This window comes from Antechinus flavipes, chromosome 2, assembly GCF_016432865.1.
Source record: "Antechinus flavipes isolate AdamAnt ecotype Samford, QLD, Australia chromosome 2, AdamAnt_v2, whole genome shotgun sequence".
Classification (NCBI taxonomy): domain Eukaryota; kingdom Metazoa; phylum Chordata; class Mammalia; order Dasyuromorphia; family Dasyuridae; genus Antechinus; species Antechinus flavipes.
In genome coordinates, this window is record NC_067399.1 from 313988357 (window position 1) to 314009481 (window position 21125).

Below are 21125 nucleotides of genomic sequence, written 5' to 3' on the forward strand. Positions count from 1 at the left end.
ACAAGTCCAGCAGCCTCAATGGGAAAGGTGAAAGGGGAAGCAAAGGGGAAAGGAAACACTTTATTAAAGTAGAAGCACTCTTGGTTTGGAAGGAGGAAAGTAGTATGTGAAGCACTATGGCAAAAAGGAAATGGAGAGGGATTTGGATTCAAGGGGACTTCATTTAAAATTCTTTCTCTCTCCCTTAGTCCCTGTGTGACCTTGGGCATCTAAATATACCCCCCTCCCAAACAGCAATTATTCCACTCCCATGCCATGTATTTTAAATTCCAAGTCTTAGGCTCTACTTTATAATGACTTTGAATCTTTTTATACTAAACTCAGATCTTACCTTCTGCAGACCTATCCTGATTTATTCAACCCCATCTTCCCACCCCATTCCTAGTGCCTCCCCTGTGAGGTTACCTTCCACCCACTACACACACATACACACACACACACACACACACACACACACACACACACATATATATGTATATATACCCTCATATATGTGTATGTGTGTGTGTGTGTGTGTGTGTATACATACATACACATACACAGCAGTTATTTTCCTAGTTTTCCTCCTACACTCCTTAGGATATAAGCTCATGAAGGGATCCCTTTTTTTGCCTTTTTTCTCATTCCTAGTGCCCAATACAGGACCTGAGAGATAGCAAATGCTTAATAAATGCTTGTTGACTGACTTAAATTGGATTGGAAGCAGATAATCTCAATTGAAGAAACATTTATTAAGTATCCATACCTGGCCTCTGACACATTATTACTACACAACCCCAAACAAATCATTTAATCCCTTAAGACTTCCAAGCAAATTTTAAATTATTCATTATAGACAAGGTGTCAATCTGCCATCAATGAAGGGAGTTTCTTTAGTGAAATGTCCCTGCAATGATAAACTCAAAGGCTTAAAGAATAACCACAAAACAGCTTTTATTCATTCTTCTTTCTTGAGTTTGATCCCCAAAAATGTTAAAATTGCATCCTGGTTGTAGTTCTCAATTTGGTAATACTGGAAAGAAAGAATGAACAATCCAATGATATGGTGATTTCTTCTTAACTAGTTATAAAAGCTTTTATGAATCTATATTCAGTAATATGCATAAAAGCACACACACACACACACACACACATATACACATGCACTAAGGAATATATACTTAGAAAAGGATGTACTTTATACATGGGATGTCTTGCTACATATAAGAGTAGAGAAAAATAAAGTGGAGGCATCTTTGATCTTTTTTTCTTGCCCATAAGAAATTAATTTCACAATGGGTAGAAATTTCAGTAAAACTAGTATTAAAACACATCAGAATACTGGACAAAAACTGTACATCTGTCATATGTCTGAAAAATCAAAAATATGCACATTCATAACAAAAGATGCTTGGGACCCGATAAATATCAAGCCCGTTTCAAGGCAATGACACAGACTCTAAGTTATCCATGAGTGGGTGATCATTTCCTTTGCCAATTATTTTCAATGACCTGGAAACCCTTCCCCAAAGGCTAGCCAGTCAGTTATCTAAGAACATGACCACCAATCAAAGGAAAGAGCTAAGAAGAGGTCACGGCTGGGCAGAGAAGCAAAATGAGTATATGTATCTCTCTGGCAGTGTGCATAGCTCTGATGTCATTACAAAGCCAAAAGATGGGGGGGGGGGGGGGGGAGGGGAGGAGATTATCCACCATTTTGTCTTTCATTTCATTTATTCTTCTGTATGACAGAGAAAAATTAAGAATTTTAGCAGACAAGCAAAATTTCCATTCCAGTTAGTCAAATCAGTCTTGAGGAGCAAATTATTTCATTATGGCAATAAAAATTCAAAAGGTGGGCATCCAGAGTCTTGCCTCCTCCTGCTCCTGCAGTAATGATTTATGGAACTGGCAATTGAGTTAGCAAGCTTGTGTTGATCTTTACCCACGATGCTTTCAACTATCCTGGCCCAAAAGGAGAAATACAGGAAGCAATAGAGAGATCAGATACAGAACAATATTCCAACCTAAAGAAGTATTCCCCAAGTTAAAGATCTGCTCATACAATTACCAGAGTCCCAGAGTATCCGGCTTTTGAGTCTGAACTGGTAGAAAAAACAGCTAATCTGTTTTGCATGACAAAACATGTATAAACTTAATATAGGTTATACATGTTTTGTCATGCATTCTCAATGAGGGGGGAGTGAGGGGAGGAAGAATTTGGAAATCCATTTTAAAAACAAATGTTGAAAATTGTTTTCACATGTAATTGGGAAAAATTAGATAGTAAATAAAAACCCAGATGATTATGAGTTTTAAGAAAAAAAAAAACTTAACCAGATATCAAAATGACAGCTCCTTCTGATCTTCTTTCCTGTAGATTCATTTCTTTGAAGTATAGAACTACTTTGGAGGTCACTGCAAGGAGGAGGCACCCCCCCCCTTCAAGATATTCAAATGGACCACACTAAGAACAGTGCCAGGCTGACTAGAAGCTAATGGACCACAGAGCATACCTCTAGCATGCCAAGAGCCACATTAATCTGAAGTTGCCAAAAGCCTTATAACTTTCTCCACTCATTTAGCCTTCTTGGTGTGAAGCAGAGGTTTACCTCATTCCCTGATGGCCCTAACTTCCTTGCCCTGTTTAGTTCCCAGAAAAAGCAAGAGGAGATGCCCCTCTCCAGGGAACAAGAAAACTTGGGCAGTCAGTATCTAATACCAACTCCCAGAGAAAAGAGCTTTGCCCATTTGAACATGGTAAGGCTAGAAATAGGACTGAAATTGTGATTTCAATCATTTTGATTATGACTTGCATTATTTTCAATAGTAAAGGCAATTCTTGGATCAGGAAACTCCTTTTACCAATGCAAGTAATTACTTTCTCTGTAACTTGTAATCTTAGATAAATTCTTAACTTTTATTGTGATACTTTTGGCAACCTACTGAAATCTGAGGTCCCCATCTCAGAATAAATGTAGAAAATAAATATATAAGCTATAAAGGGATCCAAGGCAGAAAGAGAAGGGAACAAGTATTTATTAAGTACCTATCATGCTAAGAACTTTATAAATATTATCACATTTGATCTAATTAAAATGAACTTCACTTATCAAAATAAGAATGGGAAAAAAAAAATTCACAGCTGCCGAATTACTCTTCTCCCTTCCAGCCAATTGCCAGTTCCATAAACTTAAACACAGGATAGGTCACCAGGAGAAATTAGGTGATTTATTCAGTCACAAGCCAGTAGGGGTTAAAGTAGGACTTGAACCATGGGTTCTGAAGTCAGCCTTCTATCCACTAGGTTGTGATGACTTTCAGTATAATGATATATTTAATTTATGAAAACTCAATGCCTCCTATCTTCCCAGCTTTATTGCATTATCTTTAGGAAATAGCTAAGTATAGGTAAGTACATTTTTCAATTTTATATGCAGATCTGCTTGACATTTAGCAACTTGTGTGTGTGTGTGTGTGTGTTTAGGAACTCTTTACACGTGAGGTATTTCCCCTAGCTCAGTCTCTAAAAATTAACTGTGTGGAGAAAAAAAACGAATATTTTCTAGTAGCATGCAATGCACTGATGTGATTGAGTAAGCATTATTGCAATTACTAGACTCAATAGGCCCCAGATTGTCACCAGTGAGCTTTACCACTCTCCTCCCTTTGAGACGCTATCATCCCCTGTTCCTCTCTACCAAATTTGCTACAAAGTGGTTTCCACTTGGTTTCGTTGTTTATTTAGCAGCAGGATGAATGAGTTATGTTGTGGTTTTGACATCTACAGACACAGGTATCAATCAATAGCCATGTAATGGTCTGAACTTTGTCGAAAGACCTCGTTATTAAAATATACATATTGCATTTAGCTATTAAAAATCAATTATATCCCATCTGCTCTGAAGAAACTCCATTGAGGACTGAAAAACACTCATGGGCATGTACACACACACACACACACACACACACACACACACACACACACACACAGAAAAGAAAAGGGAAAGACAAATTGTACATATACATAGTGCAGAGATTCCATCCAGCTGAAAAGTGCTGATCCAAACCTGCCCAGAGGAAATGAGTTCCTTTAAACACAAAAAATGCAATCAAGGATAATCAGCAAGTTAACTACACATTTGCAAACACCCTTTCCCTTGAAAGAAAGAATGCCAGACTTCAGTACTTCAAAACAAGTTCCAAGGGTGGAATAGATCCCTCTGGATAAAAGAAAAAATAAGTGATCATGTCAGTGTCTTCACAGAGAATTTTACCCATCTTTAGACTCTTAGAACAGAACTTTGCCCACTGTTAAAGATGACTTAGGAGCCAATGACAGATCCAGAATGCCCTCCGAGCATTGTTCTCACACATTTGTACTGTCACATTTCCTAGTATGGTTTGGAATTTGGAACAGTGAAATTGTTGCTGCCCTTGACACTTTCTCCCATTCCCTTCTTCTGATGGTTCTAGAAATGAAAAATGAAAATATATCCATTACCATCAGTTATCATATCCCACCCATGTAAAAAGAGCTATACTGTAAAACCCAGTAGAGAAATGAGGAAAAGGAAAACTGTGGAAGCTCTCATTCAGCGAACCCACAGTCCAGGAACAAGATCTCTTACTTTTATAGATATTCCAGTGTGAAAGTCACCTGTAAACTAAACACAGATTTTAAAATTAGATTTTTAAAAAATCAGGTCAATTGCAGTTTGCTTTGAGCATGGTGGAGTTGTCCAGAAAGCATCCAGACCAAAGCTTGATACGCAACTAATGGCAAATTTAAAAATCAATCCAAGTTGTGAAGCATAGGGATTACACCTGAATGAGGATATCCTGGGCATTAAGCAGTAAGAAACAAATGTCAGTCCCTCTCACCTGTCCTTCCACTGACAATACCTCCACCCCACTATAGAAAACAGGACATTGCCATAAAGACCACACATTTGAAGGGATTCATTAAAACCAAGGGGAATTAATTTCTGGTTCTTCCTTCCCATATGCCCTTGAAGACAGGCTTCAGGAAATACTTAGTCTATCCTACTGATCTTTCTAGTTAATCCCCAAGACAGAACTCTTAGTTAGCAGATACAAAGTAAAAAAGCTTCACTACCACAGACCCATTGATACTATATTTTGGGGATGGAAAAATTGACAAACTTAAAATCCAAGTCATTTCTCCAGATCAACTTCCAAGGCAAATTAACAGTTAGGTCTCTGTTTTAAGAGTAGATTATGAAACCTGAACCACATGCTTCAGGGTGTCAACAATAGAAACAAGTATACCTATCTGTTCTTTGAGCCACAGCTCATATTTCAGAAAATTCTTCAAGGTTTGCAGAGTGTTCCTAGACTCCTTGGTTACATAAATTATTGAACTGTCAATCCAGTCCTATACTTTTGTTTCATGTGAGAAGAGGGAGGACATGACACCCCAGATATAAACAGTAGCTTTTGTAAAAAAAAAAAAAAAAAAAAAATGTGGGTTAACAGCTGGGAATAGAAAGACACCATATCAGTGGCCTCTTATAGCCACTTAACAACCACCAGGATGTCCAAAAAGAGAATTACTATTCACATTCATGGGAGCTTCAGTGAGGCCTTATAAACCTGCTCCTCCTTCAAGGTTCACCTCTATTTTTTTGATGCTCTGAATAAAAAGTTCCACAGGAACTATAGAGACAGCAAGGATGAGAGTTTTCTTTTCATTTCCAGATGCTCATGGTTCAAAAGGGGACAGGAGTAGCTGCTCTGAAATTTATTTCTTGTCTTCTTACTAGTGGCAAATCTTAGATCATGGGAACCCTGGGTATTCACTTTAGGGGAATGAGAGACATGAATAGTCCATTCCAGTTTGCTTTCTGAGGAATGAGACCCAGGATGAGATCCCTAGTTTGTGAGACAGTGATTCTTCAGACTTTAAACTTCATTCTAGTCAGTCCTGTGGATGCCACAGGGGCAGCTGCCCAGGAAGATAAGAAATTGCAAACTCCCACCACTTTCTCCTTGGAGATAAGGCTCTTCAACTTACAACACAAGGAAATGGATGTTACAGAACAGATCCATTTCCTTCCCTCTACCTACACCAACTGGAGCCTTCTGAAATCAAATTGGTCAGTCTGTGGTAAAAATAAGGAATGGTTGTGTGTGTATGTGGGTGGTGGGGGCAGAGGGGGAAGAGTTCTGAGGTTGGGCTGAGATGGAAGAAGGGCAGCCTTACCTTCGGAGCAGAGCTTGCCGCCATAGCCAGTGGCGGAGCAGTCACAGGTTGGGTGGCCATCCAGAAGGAAACAAACTCCACCATTCTCACAAGGGCTTTCAGCACAAGGACCCTCAGCCTCTACCTGGGCCCCCTGGGTCCCCAGAAGACGAGGTTCAGAGTTGCCATATTTAAGATCCAGAATAAATCCCTTGAAGGTGGGCATGGTCTGCACACCCTCCAGGGTCAGGGCAGAGGGCCTTATGTCAGCTGGGACCCCTCCAACAAATAAATCACTGACCACATCCATGTGGGGCCGCTGAGGCTGGACCTCCCCAGGCCTGGCCTCCCCATCCAGCACAAGGACAGTCCTCATTCGGTCACGGCTCACCATAAGGAAATGCCAGCTGCTATCATTGACCTGCTTGTCCGACAGCACGGCCGTCTCAGCACAGTCCACGCTGAAACGGAGCTGGACGCGACCATCCACCAGCGAGAGGCAGAGGAAGTCGCAGACGCCGCCATCATCCAAGTAGAGAAGCAACCCAGCTGAAACGTTGGTCTTGAATTGGAAGCTCAGGTCACTTCGAGTACTGGCATCCCAGCGGAGGTAGCGGGCCCATTGGTTCGGAAGGCCCATGAACTCCAGGCCCAAGCACAGCCCCAACAGGGAGCCAAGCAGAACACTGAACTTCAGAGTGAAGTAGATCGAGTGCAGGGTGAAGCCCATGGCTGCTCTTGGGGTTGGGTACAAAGCTGTGGGTGAACTAGGCTGAGGGAAAGGAGGGGAAGCTCGGGGAAGAGGGAGTATGACTCTGTGGATAATAAACAGAATACCAAATAGAAGAAAGAGAATAAGATAGAACACAAGAGGGCGAAAATAAGATGCAAAGAGAGAGGGAAAAAGACACTGTGTATGTGACACCAGCCAAATATCAGAAACAGATATAACCAATAAATCCTTTGAGAACAAAAGAGAGGAGTTGGAAGGGGCAACAGAGGGAGAGGAGAGCAGGAAAGAGTGGAGGAAAGGAAGTTGTTCCTCTCCAAGAAAAGATCTCAGCTATCCATGTAGATCCGGAGGCCTTGATTCCAGGAGAAGAAACACAGTGGGTTTGGGGAATCCTTCAGGAAATGCTCTTCCCTCAAAAAGGGTCCCTATGCTACTCAAACCCCAGATGTCACTGGGAAGCTGGACTAATGGCAGCAACAATGTTGGAAGGAGGAGCAGTGAGGTGAGCAGACTGAAGGGCAGGACAAGGACCAATCCTGGAGATCTAACTCCTAGTGGCGGGAGACCAGATGGATGAGGGTCGAGCAAAGCGGAGAGCTCAGGCAGAGCACAGCTCCTAGGAGAGCAGAAGCAGATTCAGGCTTCATGGTGGGTGCCAAAAGCAATCCAGTCCATAACTCACCCCCCAGCACTCAGAAAGGCTCCAAGAAAAATTCCTGCAGAACCTGTGGGGGAGGGGGAGAGATTGGCAGGGGGCAAGGAGAGGGGAAGAAAAAAAAGAAAGAAAAGCAATGTTTAGTAAAATTTTCTAGAAGTATATCACATCCTTCCTACTGCCCTACCATCACCATGACCAACTCTCAATATTTCAAATCAAGTGGTAATGTTTCTAGCACCTATATTATTGCATTGTGAATCAGAAGTTTTGGCTTGGCTATTCTCAAAATCTATAATGATACTCTCTTTAATTCATCTCTCTGGGGTGTAGGAGAAGTTGTACAGGGAGAATTTTGCTCCAAGATGTTCACTGAACTCAAGTCTTTGTTTCATATACATCCCCCCCCCATTTTAAAAGTATTTTATTTTTCTAAATACATGCAAAGATAGTTTTCAATATTCACTTTTGCAAAACCTTGTGTTCCAAATATTTCTCCCTCTTTCCCCTTCATTCCCTTCTTCAAGATAACAAACTATCTGACATAGTTTAAACATGTGCAGTTCTTTTAAACATATTTCTATATTTGTCATGCTGTGCAAGAAAAATCAGATCAAAAAGGGAAAAAAAAAACCAAAAGAAAAAAAAAGAAGCAAACAACAACAATAACAGAAATGGTGAAAATACTATGCTTTGATCCAAATTCAGTCTCCATGAGAACTCAATTCTCAATAGTGAGCAAGATACTTTGAATTCAGTGGCATATTTCATAGCAGTTTTTTTTTTTCCCAGTTCATAGTTATCATACCTATTTTTTCAATTTTTTACGCCTGTCTTTTTTTCCATCACATTTTTTTTCCTGACACATCTTTGCTCCATCCCTTGTTTCCCTAGAAAGACACTGTAGAACTAAAACCAGAAACTAATACTGGTGTTCCATAAAAACTCTTAAAACAGATAAATAAGTATTGATATTACAAAAGGAACAGTTGTTAATAAAATTATTGATCACAGAGTTTCTTTATATAGCAAAAGAGCTTAGTGCATTTTGGGTATTATATTTTGAAAAAAATTCTGTTGTCACACCTTCCAGGAATATGGACATAGAAAAAGACAAATATCTCTATAAAATAAAAAGAATCATCCCTCCAGAAATAAATCAATTTCACTGCAAGTGGACCAGTGGAAAAAGAGGGTATAGGAGAAGCAGTAAGACTTGGCATCAGTAGAAGAAACAACATCATTGTAGCCAATCTTTATAATACATCAAGATCCTACTTTGTTTTAATTTATTTAATCATTTCTTCCCTCCACAATTTTTCCAAAAAGAGGGCAACAAATATTCTGTGATTTATGGAAAGATAGGGAAAAGGGAAGAAAAGAGGAGAGAGGGAGAGACAAAAAAAAGAAGAAAGCAAGGACGGAGGGAAGGAAGGAAGGAGGAGAGGGAAGAAGGAAAGAAGGAAGGAAGGAGGAGAGGGAAGAAAGAAAGAAGAAAGGAAGGAGGGAAAGGAAGAAGGGAGGGAGGGAAGGAGGGAGGAAGGAAGGAAGGAAAAAAGGAAGGAAGGAAGGAAGGAAGGAAGGAAGGAAGGAAGGAAGGAAGGAAGGAAGGAAGGAAAAGAAACAAAAGGGGGGAGAGAGAGAAAGAGAAGCATTCTATTTATTCATTAATGATAGAAAAATGAGTCAAATAATATTCATAAGCCACAAGTTTTTATGATTTTAGAATAGCCAGAAAACAGAATCAGAGAATTTGAGCGTTGGAAGGGATCTCAGTGGCAATCTAGTATAATCTAAATATGACAAAAACCCTCACTCTAACATACTCAGCAAGTGGTTCTTCAGTCTCTGTTTGAAGATAATCAACAAGTGGGGAATCCACCACTTCTCTAAGCAGCTCATTCTACTTTTGGACAAATCTAATTATAGGGATTTGTTGTTGTTGCATTAAGCCTATATTTGACTCTACAACTTCCAGCCATTTTATCTGGTTATGTCCTCTGAGGCCAAAAAGATTAAATCTTATTCTTCTTCCATATTATACTTTTTCAGATACTTTAAGATGGCTACCATTCCCCCAATCCCTACCAATATCCTTTTCTCCAAATTAAACATTCCAAATTTATGCAATCACCATATGACAGAGACTCAAGGCTTTGTATCAGCCTAACTGTCCTCCTCTAGAAATTTTACAGCTTAATGTCCCCTTTAATTGCAGCACCCCAAACTGAACATGATACTCTAGATGACATTTGACAAGGGGAGAGTAGAAGCTATACCCTTAATGTAGCTTAAGATTACTTGAACTTTTAAAGGTTCTGGTAAAGGCCTCATTTCCAAAATATATAGAGAACTGACTAAAATTTATAAGAAATTCTCCAATTGATAAATGGTCAAAGGATATGAACAGACAATTTTCAGAGGATGAAATTGAAACTATTATCACTCATATGAAAGAGTGTTCCAAATCATTATTGATCAGAGAAATGCAAATTAAGACAACTCTGAGATACCACTACACACCTGTCAGATTGGCTAAGATGACAGGAAAAAATAATGATGAATGTTGGAGGGGATGCGGGAAAACTGGGACACTAATGCATTGTTGGTGGAGTTGTGAACGAATCCAACCATTCTGGAGAGCAATCTGGAATTATGCCCAAAAAATTATCAAATTGTGCATACCCTTTGATCCAGCAGTGTTTCTATTGGGCTTATATCCCAAAGAAATACTAAAGAAGGGAAAGGGACCTGTATGTGCCAAAATGTTTGTAGCAGCCCTATTTGTAGCGGCTAGAAACTGGAAAATGAATGGATGCCCATCAATTGGAGAATGGCTGGGTAAATTGTGGTATATGAATGTTATGGAATATTATTGTTCTGTAAGAAATGACCAGCAGGATGAATACAGAGAGGCTTGGAGAGACCTACATGGACTGATGTTAAGTGAGATGAGCAGAACCAGGAGATCATTATACACTTCGACAACGATATTGTATGAGGACATATTTTGATGGAAGTGGATTTCTTTGACAAAGAGACCTGAGTTTCAATTGATAAATGACAGACAAAAGCAGCTACACCCAAAGAAAGAACACTGGGAAACGAATGTGAACTATCTGCATTTTTGTTTTTCTTCCCGGGTTATTTATACCTTCTGAATCCAATTCTCCCTGTGCAACAAGAGAACTGTTCGGTTCTGCAAACATACATTGTATCTAGGATATACTGCAACATATCCAACATATAAAGGACTGCTTGCCATCTAGGGGAGGGGGTGGAGGGAGGGAGGGGAAAAAAATCGGAACAGAAACGAGTGCAAGGGATAATGTTGTAAAAAAAATTACCCTGGCATGGATTCTGTCAATATAAAGTAATTATTAAATAAAAATTAAAAAAAAAAAAAAGAAATGACCAGCAAGATGAATACAGAGAGGCTTGGCGAGACATACATGAACTGATGCTAAGTGAAATGAGCAGAACCAGGAGATCATTATACACTTCGACAACGATATTGTATGAAGATGTATTCTGATGGAAGTGGATTTCTTTGACAAAGAGACCTAACTGAGTTTCAATTGATAAATGATGGACAGAAGCAGCTACACCCAAAGAAAGAACACTGGGAAACGAATGTGAACTATCTGCATTTTTGTTTTTCTTCCCGGGTTATTTTTACCTTCTGAATCCAATTCTGCCTGTGCAACAAGAGAACTATTCGGTTCTGCAAACATATATTGTATCTAGGATATACTGCAACATATCTAACATATATAGGACTGCTTGCCATCTAGGGGAGGGGGTGGAGGGAGGGGAAAAATCAGAACAGAGATGAGTGCAAGGGATAATGTTGTAAAAAAAATTACCCTGGCATGGATTCTGTCAATATAAAGTTATTATTAAATAAAATAAAATAAAATATTAAAAAAAATTACTTGAACTTTTATGTCTGCCACAATTAAACTGCTACCTCATGTTGAGTTTGCAGTCCACCAAAACCCAAATTATCCTTAGAAAATTCTTGTCTGTCCATTCCATGCAATCTACTACTTGTGACATTTATTCTTTGTGCCCAAATGTAAAAGTTTGCCATTATCCATACAGAATTTCATCTTATTAGATTCAGTCTAATGCACCAGCCTCTCAAAATTTTTTTAGATCTGGACTCTGTCATCAACTATGTTAGCTATTCCTCCCACCCAACTTGATGTCATCTGCACATTTGACAAATATTTTATCTATGCTTTTATCCAAAGCACTTAAAATGTTCAACAGCATAGGGCCAACCAAGTATAAATCTCTAGGCCTCCTCTTTGGAGAGTTCCTGACACATTGATATTGAATCATTAACAACTATTTTTGAAGGCCAGCCATCTATCCACCTAGTTCTGAATCTATCTAAACATCTTTTTACCTACTCTATATTTTGCCATCTTCTCTACTACAATATCATGAGAATATTCAGCTGTGCTAAAATCTAGGTAAGCTATATTCACAGAATTCCTCATAGACACATTTATTAATTCTGGCAAAAAAAGAAAGAGGTTAGCTTGACATGATCTATTCTTGATGAAGACATGCTATTTTTTTTTTCATCAATGCTTCCCTTTCTATATATTTGTTAACCATATCTATAATTTACTAGAAATTTTCAGGAACCAAAGTCATGTTCACACATAATGAACTTTAATAGATTTGGGGTTTTTAAACGGGAACATTTCCTTTTCTCCAGTCTTGGGATATCTCTCTTCCCTTTTCTGTGACCTTTCAGGTATCACCAACAGTGGCTTAGTAATTATACCAGTCAATCAACAGATATTTACTAAGCACTTACTATGTACCAGGCACTGTGCTAAGTACTGGAGATATAAAAACAAAAATTTGGCAGGTCATTCAGTACCCAAGGATGTAGTTCATCTGTGCCAGGTGACTTGAATTCATCAGGAACAAATAAGTACTCTCTTACTATCTCGTGAATCAAGTCCCTGTTAGTCATTTTTTTCTGTCATTTCCAACGTAATGACTCTTCTCCATTGAAGCGAACAGAAACAAAAGGTAAATAGGTCTCCCTACTTTCTGTTGCCTGTTATTGTAGTCACCCTTGGCAAAGGTTTTATTCCTTTTGTGATTTCCTTTAATTCTCCCAATATAGCTTAAAAACAAATGAACACACTCTTTGTTGTTCTCTAGCTTCCCTCACCAACCAGAGTTCATTCCAAGTGTGAACATTGCCACTATACATTTATAGGACTACTTCATACTTTTGTACTCATTCCTTGTTATCTGGCTTCATTTCTATCTTCTGTCCATTTCTTGTGTACATAATAGAACCTGTGGTTCAGGAAGTAGAATAGTATGGAAAAGGCACTTTTATATCCTTCTAAGCAAGAGCTTATTACTCATTGTGAGTCAATCAGAAAATTGAACAAAAGGGAAACCCTAGGCCAAAGTGGTTGAAACTCCATAGGATCCCTATCCTGGGTTAAAAATAAAGGCCAGATTGAAGTGAACCAAGCATCAGCTGAAAAATGTCTCTGTCTCTTTTTCTGTATGGGTATGTGTGTGTGTGTGTGTGTGTGTGTGTGCGTGTGTCTCATCACAGGAACTGCTGATAAAGTCCAAATGGATAGCATTCAAGTTCATCAGGCTGATCTAATGTAAAACTTTTCTGAAGCATGTTAATCCTTGCCTCAAAAAAAGCATCAATGGTTCCTTGAATAAAGTTCAAATTACTCTGTCTGATGATTGGAAACCATCCATAATCTTGCATCCCCTTATATTTTGAGGCTTACATCATTATATTACCCATTGTACATACTCTGGGGATCCACCAAATTTATCTTGTCTGATATGTCTAAAGTGCATCAACTTTCTCTCACCTACTGAATACCTTTCATTTCCTTCTTCTTCTGTTGAATTCTTTTTCTTCATAAGATCTAACTCAATGTATCATCTCAACTATTGAAGTTCTCCTTATCTCATCCTGATGTGTTAGAGAATGTGCTAGATTTGAATCAGGGAGTCAAATTCAAAATTCTTCATCTGATATTTACTAGCTTTGTGGGAATGGGCAAGTCACTTCATTTTTCCAAGTCTCAGTTTTCTTATCTACAAAATAGGAAAAAAAAAATAATATGTACAGTTCTAACACCACAGGGTAGTTGTGATATTCAAATGAGATAATGAACACAAAAATTTTGCAAATGTTCAACTGCCATATTAATTCAATTATCATATTATTATCTCTCCTATCCCTAATATACTCAGGATTTTCCTCTCCTTTCTGCTCATATTCTCAAATCTTCAACCAACACAAATAGACCCAGACTACCAAAGTCTTTGTCAATCTTGTCTTCACTATATAGTTATGGTGTTTTTTTCCTGATGGGCAACATACTGAATATCCAGCTCAATTTATCTTACCCAAGAGGAAATCATTTTGCTCAGTTGGCAATAACAAACTCACAAATTAAGGAGAGCCAGAGGAATGCAGAAAAGATACCTTTGCCATCATCAAAGCCTCAGATGTCCCATAAAATGAAGGTGACTGAGAAAGAGTAAAGCCTACCACTCCTTAGTGAAATCCACCACTAGTCTACCTTCCACTAATGAGTGGAAGACTCTCAAACAATATTTTCCTAAAGAAGCCATTATTACTATGGAGAAAGACAAGCAGGATGTCATTTTCAAAAGCTGAGTACCCAAGAATGTCCACATTTGAATGATGATAGAGATGCTAGTGTGTGATAAAAGGAGATAAATTTGTTTTCTGGATGAAATGCAGAAAACATGAGCATTTACAATAGTCTTCCTCTTCCAAACCACAAGAGGGAACTTGGTGCTTGAGAAAAAAGGAGATGGCTAATACCTCAAGGATTAATTAGGATCTGGGAAGAATAGGAAAAAGAAGAATAGAAAAAATGAAGAGGTTCCCTGAAAAGTATTTTAATCCTTCTACACAGCAAACTACAAGGCAAGGAGGGAGAGCCAATATTCTCTTTGCTCTCCATAGAGAAGATCTATCATCACTCAGTAGCTTCTCCTTCTTTGAAGTCTATTGTCATCTGATAACGCCACCTTCTTTCCTTTCTTTAAAGGCATCCTTAGGTATACAATATACTCTATCATCTCTTTTAATGGCTTCAGCACTTGGGTTTACTTTTTACTCTCTACCCTATTTCCTATCATCCACAGTGACTTCAAAACACAAATATATGAAACTTCCAAAACCCCAGATTCACAGTTACCTTGATGATAAGTCCTGTAATTTTCACCTTTTCTATACCTTAGACATCACATAAGGCAACCATAGCACTGAAATTTCTTTCTCTGACCACAATTTTCTGTTTTTTCCTAGCTTCATTCCTATCTAAAATTCCACTTCCAACCATCATGACAATCTTTCAACCGCTCAACAATATACTTGTCTTGGTCCTGAAATCCTTGCCCTCTTCTTTTTGTAAATGTTATTGTCCTATTAATCCCCCAAACTCCCATAATCTCCTTCTCTCTTTGCATTCTGGGACCATGAAATACTGCTGGAGAAAATAATGCAACTGGTGATTGGGTATGCTAGAAAGACATGCTATACAAAAATGAGATGAACCCTCATAGGTGCATGACAATCTAGTTATCCCGTTCCAATTCCTTTCTCCATAGTGGCCATTCTAAACCTTCTTAAACCTCCAATCTGTTATTTTTCACTTTCACCAGATATCCCTCCAGAGATTAGTTCATACAAAAGGAGCCTCCTTTTTCCCACTCCTCAAATCTTCTCTTCTTAACCTATCTTGTCTTCTTCTCTCCTGCCTCTAAGGAAAAGATAATACCCTTCATTGCTACTATTAACCCCTTAATCTTTGCTTGGGATTCCATTCCATCCTTTTGTCATAACCTTGCTCTCTGTTAGTCCTACTGTCTCACATCTTTTCCTCTAGCCTTTATTTTTATGCTTAGAAACACATTTAAGTCACTCCTATTAAAAAAAAAAATTGAGAATGCCATCTTTAAGTCCTATTTCCCCTCAAGATATTCTCTTTGTATATCTCTCTTTATTTTCTTTCTGTTTCTCTGAGTGTGTCTGTCACTTTCTCTCTTCTCCACTCCACTCCAGTCTCCTCTCCTCTCCTCTCCTCTTCTCTCCTCTCCTCTCCCCCACCTTCTCTGTCTTTTTCACTCTCCTTCCATTTTCTTCACCAACAAACTTTAAGGTATGAAGTTTTCTCTGCAGCTTCAGATATAGGGGCTTTAGAGAAGCTAGCTGAAACTCAATTTCAGGACCACATTAAAACCAAGATCCAAATTTCTTCTAAACCTAGCACCCTTTGATCCTAGCTCTGCCATGAATTCATCATATGACCTTGGGCAAGTCATATGCCTTTTCAAGTACTTGGCTTTCTCTTCTATAAAATAAGATTAGCATAGATAACTTCCAAGGAACCTCTGAAAGTGTCATAGGGCAAGATTGAGAAGTCATTTAACCCAATAATCTCATTTTACAAGTGATTTACCAATAAGTTTGGGTGATTTGCCTAAGTTCAAGCACTTAAAGTGCTTGTAGCAACATCAGAATTTGAATTCAGGTCCCATGATTCCAAGTTCAATACATCTTCACCATGTTAATTTAAGCTCTGCTACTGATTCTACAATGACTCAGTGAAAGTGTTCTCTCTTTCTCCAATCTTAACAATCTCTCTGGAGGGTATACACTTATTCCCCTCTTGGGAAATGCTGGTTTGGAGGAGAATGGCACCACTTCTCCTGCCTCTGGGAAGTTACCCAAATGGGCATGGTAAAAGCATAGAATAGCATTCCATTAAAAGTATTCTAAGTCCCAAGAGGATAACTCTTGGCATTTCTTAGAGAGAACTCTCTGAAGAGAACACACTCACCTGCAACATCTAAATAGCTCAGTAATAAAAAAAAAGGGGGGGGGGAGGAGGGTGCTCTGGCAACTAAAAAAAGAAAGGAATCTGTGAAACTCTCATCATCAGGGTTCAGGAGAGCACAGGCTGGCTGTATACAAAAGCCTTTTATTTTAAAGACTGACTAAAGGAGCCCAGCCAAGGATGTGTGAGGCAGAAAAAAACACTTAGCTCTTGAGTAGGAACCAAACAAGAGAATGAGTGACATTATCTAATTGCCAGCTAATTTCCATAATTACCAGGAGGCACACTTTATGTAGGGTTAACATCTCTGCAAATGTCTCATAATCCTGTTGCTTTAGCCAAATAGTACTCTGACATGGGGGATATTCACCATCCAAGATGGCTCCTAGGTATTACTCTAGATTTCACTCCTATCCTCTCTCTATATATTTTTTTTCCTTTGGTCACCTGTAAGATTTTAGTCAAAATTAAAATCACTAGAGAAATATCTAAAATATGGGAATAATAATAATAGAAACTAACTCACAGAGTTGTGAGAATCAAATGTATGTAAAGTGATTTCCAAATCTGAAAGCACTATATAAATGTAGGCTATTATTTCTGTTGTTATTGTTGCTGGGTTTGCTTTTTTCTTTAATGTTGTGTCAAGTGTCTGAAACTGGATTTGAATTTAGGTAGTCTTAATTTCAAGGCCAGCACTCCATTCACTGCTCTATCTGGTTACCCCTATTATTTCTTCCTTGATTGCCTGAGGTTCTAATGCTTCCCCTAGGTGACACAGAGGATAAAATGCTGAACCTGGAGCCAGGAAGACTTTGAGTTCAAATTTGAACTCATACACTCATTACTTGAGTAAGTCATTTAACAGCTTTCTGCCTTAGCATTCTCATCTGTAAAATGAGAAAAACAATAGCAACTAATTACCTCCAAGATTGTGAGGATAAGAACAGATATTATAAAACACTTTATAAATCTCAAAGTACTACATAAATGCTATCTATCTATCATCATCATCATCATCATCACTATCATCATCATCACTTTGTATTTATATTGTATATTTTTGTTTTATTTCAGGAGGAAACTCTTCCCAATTTCCTTACCCTTCTGAAATTTTCTTCCATTATATATATATATATATGTGTGTGTGTGTGTGTGTGTATTCATATTCACACATATAAATACATATATGCACATGCATATACATATATACACATATATCACCCACATATATATCTATATACCATACACATGCATACATGTATGTGTATATGGTACATAAATACATACACATAGTATAGTCCTAGTAATTTTCATATTGCCACTCCCCCCGTATCTTCCCCCATTAGAATAGAAGCTCCTTGAGATCAGACACCATTTTTGCTTTTCAGTGCATCCCTAGTACTTAGCACAGTGCCTGACACATAATAAACATTTAATAAGTGCTAGCTTGCTGACATTCATGTACCTGTTCTTCCTCTCTATAAAAGGCAATCGCTTTGAGGACAGGGATTCTTTCTCTTTTTATTTTGTCATTGTACCTTCAGAATTTAATACAATACCTGGCTTATTGCAGAGGTGTAATAAAAGATTTTTGAAGAAATGAAGAGGAATCAATGCAAGTCTAGAACCGTGTAACATGCAGAAAGGAGTAGCATTTACAGTAAACCAAGAAGCAGATGGGATCTGGAGAGAACCCTAGCCTTGGAAAAAAAGATTTGAAATTGAGTATCAAGGGCAATACTTAGCTATGTGACACTGAGGAAGTAACAAGCTCTCTTTGCCCCAGTTTCCCAATCTGTTTAATGGGGCCAAAATATGCAAATCTCAAGGAACCATTTATAGTATCATCAGATCATACCATCAGTTGGAAGGGGTTTTAGAGGTCAACAAGTCCAACCCTCTCATTTCATAGATGAGGAAACTGAGGCACAAAGAGGTTGAGTGTCTTGCCCAGAGTCACACAGATAATAAATGTCCGAAAGGATGTGAAACTGGGTCTTCCTGAAGCCAAGGCTCATCATTTACTATACCATTCTGTTGTGAGGAAAGTTCTCTATGAACCTGGAGATATGAAAAACATGTGAATACCAGTATAATGAGTAGAGCTAGGTATCACAATTAATAGAATGCCAGAAATGGGGTCAGAAAAAATCATCTTCCTGTGTTCAAATTCTACTTTGAACACTTACTAGCTGTGTGACCTTCAGCAAGTCACTCAAACCTGTTTAGCTCAGTTTCTTCATCTATAAAATGAGCTAGAGGAAGAAATAGCTAATCACCCAAGTATCTTTGCCAATAAAATACCAAATGGGGTCATGAAGAGTAGGACATAACTGAAATAACTCAGCAATAACAATATCAGTATAATGAGGGCAGCTTGATGGTACAGTGAATGGAGTTCTGTGCCTGGAGTCAGGAAGACATCTCTTCCTGAAGTCAAATATGACCTCAGATACCTACTAGCTGGGTGACCCTGGGCAAGCCTCAGTTTCCTCAACTGTAAAGTAAGCTGGAGAAGAAAATGGCAAATTCCTCTAGTTTCTTTTTTCCAAGAAAATCCCCAAAAAGGGGTGATGAAGAGTTGGACACGACTGAAAAATGATTAAATGATGTCAATATCAGTATGATGGCAGTTGAACAGTGTATAAGAAGAGATTCCCTTCCTACTTTTAATTAAGTGCATATGTTTCACAAAAATATGATCCCTTCTCCCCTCTTCAAACCCTAAAGAGTCTTATATGAGTAGGACAGCAAAATACATTCAGGTGAGTTCTATCAAGTGCAATTGTAGCTTCTCTATGCAAGGTGGTAAGAATAATATGGGTATGAACTATTTATGTTAGATGATTAAAGGTACATGGAACAGTCATTGGAAATCATACCTACTAGTTACCTTATTCCTCCTATTGAATCCCCCCTAACTTCAGATTATCAAGTCTAATCTAATCTCTAACTAGAAAAGGCTAAATAAAATATACCTTCCTCCCCTTTTTAACCACTCCTCAATCCTTTCTCCAAATCATATACTAAGTAGGAAGACAACATTGGTCTGTAGTCTTCAATCTACCCATATGTCTGCTGATTTCCTTATTGTTTCTCACATTTGGACATGGAGTTTACTCTATTTACCTTTAGTTCCTCCTCCTTGAGATCTCCCATGAGCCTCTGTCAGTCAGAAATTCATCCAACTACTCAAAAGAAATGTTTGTATTTAGGTCTTTAGATCACACATTCGAGCCAAATCTCAAAATCTCTTGTCTATGCTTACCCACCCTTTGTTGAGATAATTTATAAGTTCCATCTTCCCCTGCCGTCTCTGAGAGGGAAACAGTTCCCATAAACACAACTCAGACCAAAAGAAGGTAAGGGTAGCAGTTTATAAGAATTTAATATTTCTTTAACAATTCAGATCTTCAGACTGGTATAAGAAGTATCCACTATGCTAGAAAACAGGGTGGGGCAAATTGGGACTATTGAAATTCTTTACAGAGAATTCTAATGCTGAAAACAATAGTCATCTAAACCAATCTTATTCAATCCAAAGTAGCAAATACTTATTAACTGTTTGCTATGTGTAAGACACAAAGTCTTGGGTATATTAAGACAAATGAGAAATAGTCAATGCCCTCAGGGAACTTAGATTCTAAGGGAAAAGAGATCATAGAAACAATATGAAGGAAGTGAAGAGATGATAGAAACAAGAGACATCGAAGACAGGAAAACAAGAAAGGAGGAGGAAGACAACAAGGAGGAGGGGGAGAAGGGAAAGAGAGAGGAAGCTAATTTATTAAGGGATTACTACATGCCAAGCAATGTGCTGGACTCTGGAGATATAAAAACAAGATAATTTTTCCTCTTAAAGACTTTACCTTCTAATGGGATAAGACATACCATAAATAGGAGGTGGAAAGCAAAATGGGGAAAGATAGGAAGAAGATACCAGTGGAGCTAGATATCTGGTACAAAGGTAGAACAGACTAGAGAGAGCCAACTGCAAGAAAAATGAGCAGTTTGGCTGGGGTTTCTCAATGTATGGCAATCCCAGGTAAGGATTCATCAATCACTGAGCATTACATTGAGGACTGCATTGGGCACTACAGAAAAGTCATCCTTAGTTGAGCAAAGCAACTGGTGTGACCATGGAACAAGCTAGAGAGTGATAAAGTAGATAAAAGATCATTTGAAGAAGCAGAAAGAACTAATGACTGGGAGAATTAGGGAAGGCTTTCTGTCATAAGTGGCTGTTGAATTAAGAAGAGCAAAATTAGAAAATCATAGAGGAAGTGCATTCTAGGTAAAGGAACTAGTCTATGCAAATCTGTGAAGGAAGGACTATCCCTGGAAGGGATAGTAGTCCAATTTTTAAGTAGGAATTCATGGAGAGAAATAATCTGAAATAAATCAGCAGAGATAGATGGGAGCCAGAATATGAAGAGTTTTAAATATTAGGCTAAGAATGCCATATTTCATACCAAAATAGAGGACAAATTGGAAAGGAGGGGTACTAACACGAAAGAGACCAAACAAAAAGTTATATCAATAATCCAGGCAAGAAGTGATAAAGGGGTTGTGTAGAAACAGCAACAACAATAATATATGTATATATGTACACACAAATATATGTGTGTATGTGTATATATGTAAATATATACATACATATGT

General features: G+C 38.3%; 1 protein-coding gene across 25 annotated transcripts in view; it reads right to left on the minus strand.

Annotated features, from left to right (window-relative positions):
* NRXN3 (neurexin 3) overlaps positions 1-21125 on the minus strand; it is a 2067316-nt gene that overhangs the window by 1955266 nt on the left and 90925 nt on the right. For all 25 annotated transcript variants that reach the window (XR_007950618.1, XR_007950617.1, XR_007950616.1 and 22 more), the window contains exon 2: positions 6206-7642. Coding sequence is in view for 22 of the 25 variants with exons in the window: in XM_051977495.1 (XP_051833455.1) it covers positions 6206-6914 (709 nt within the window). In the remaining 3 variants the exon portion in view is untranslated. The remainder of the gene's footprint in view (positions 1-6205; positions 7643-21125) is intronic.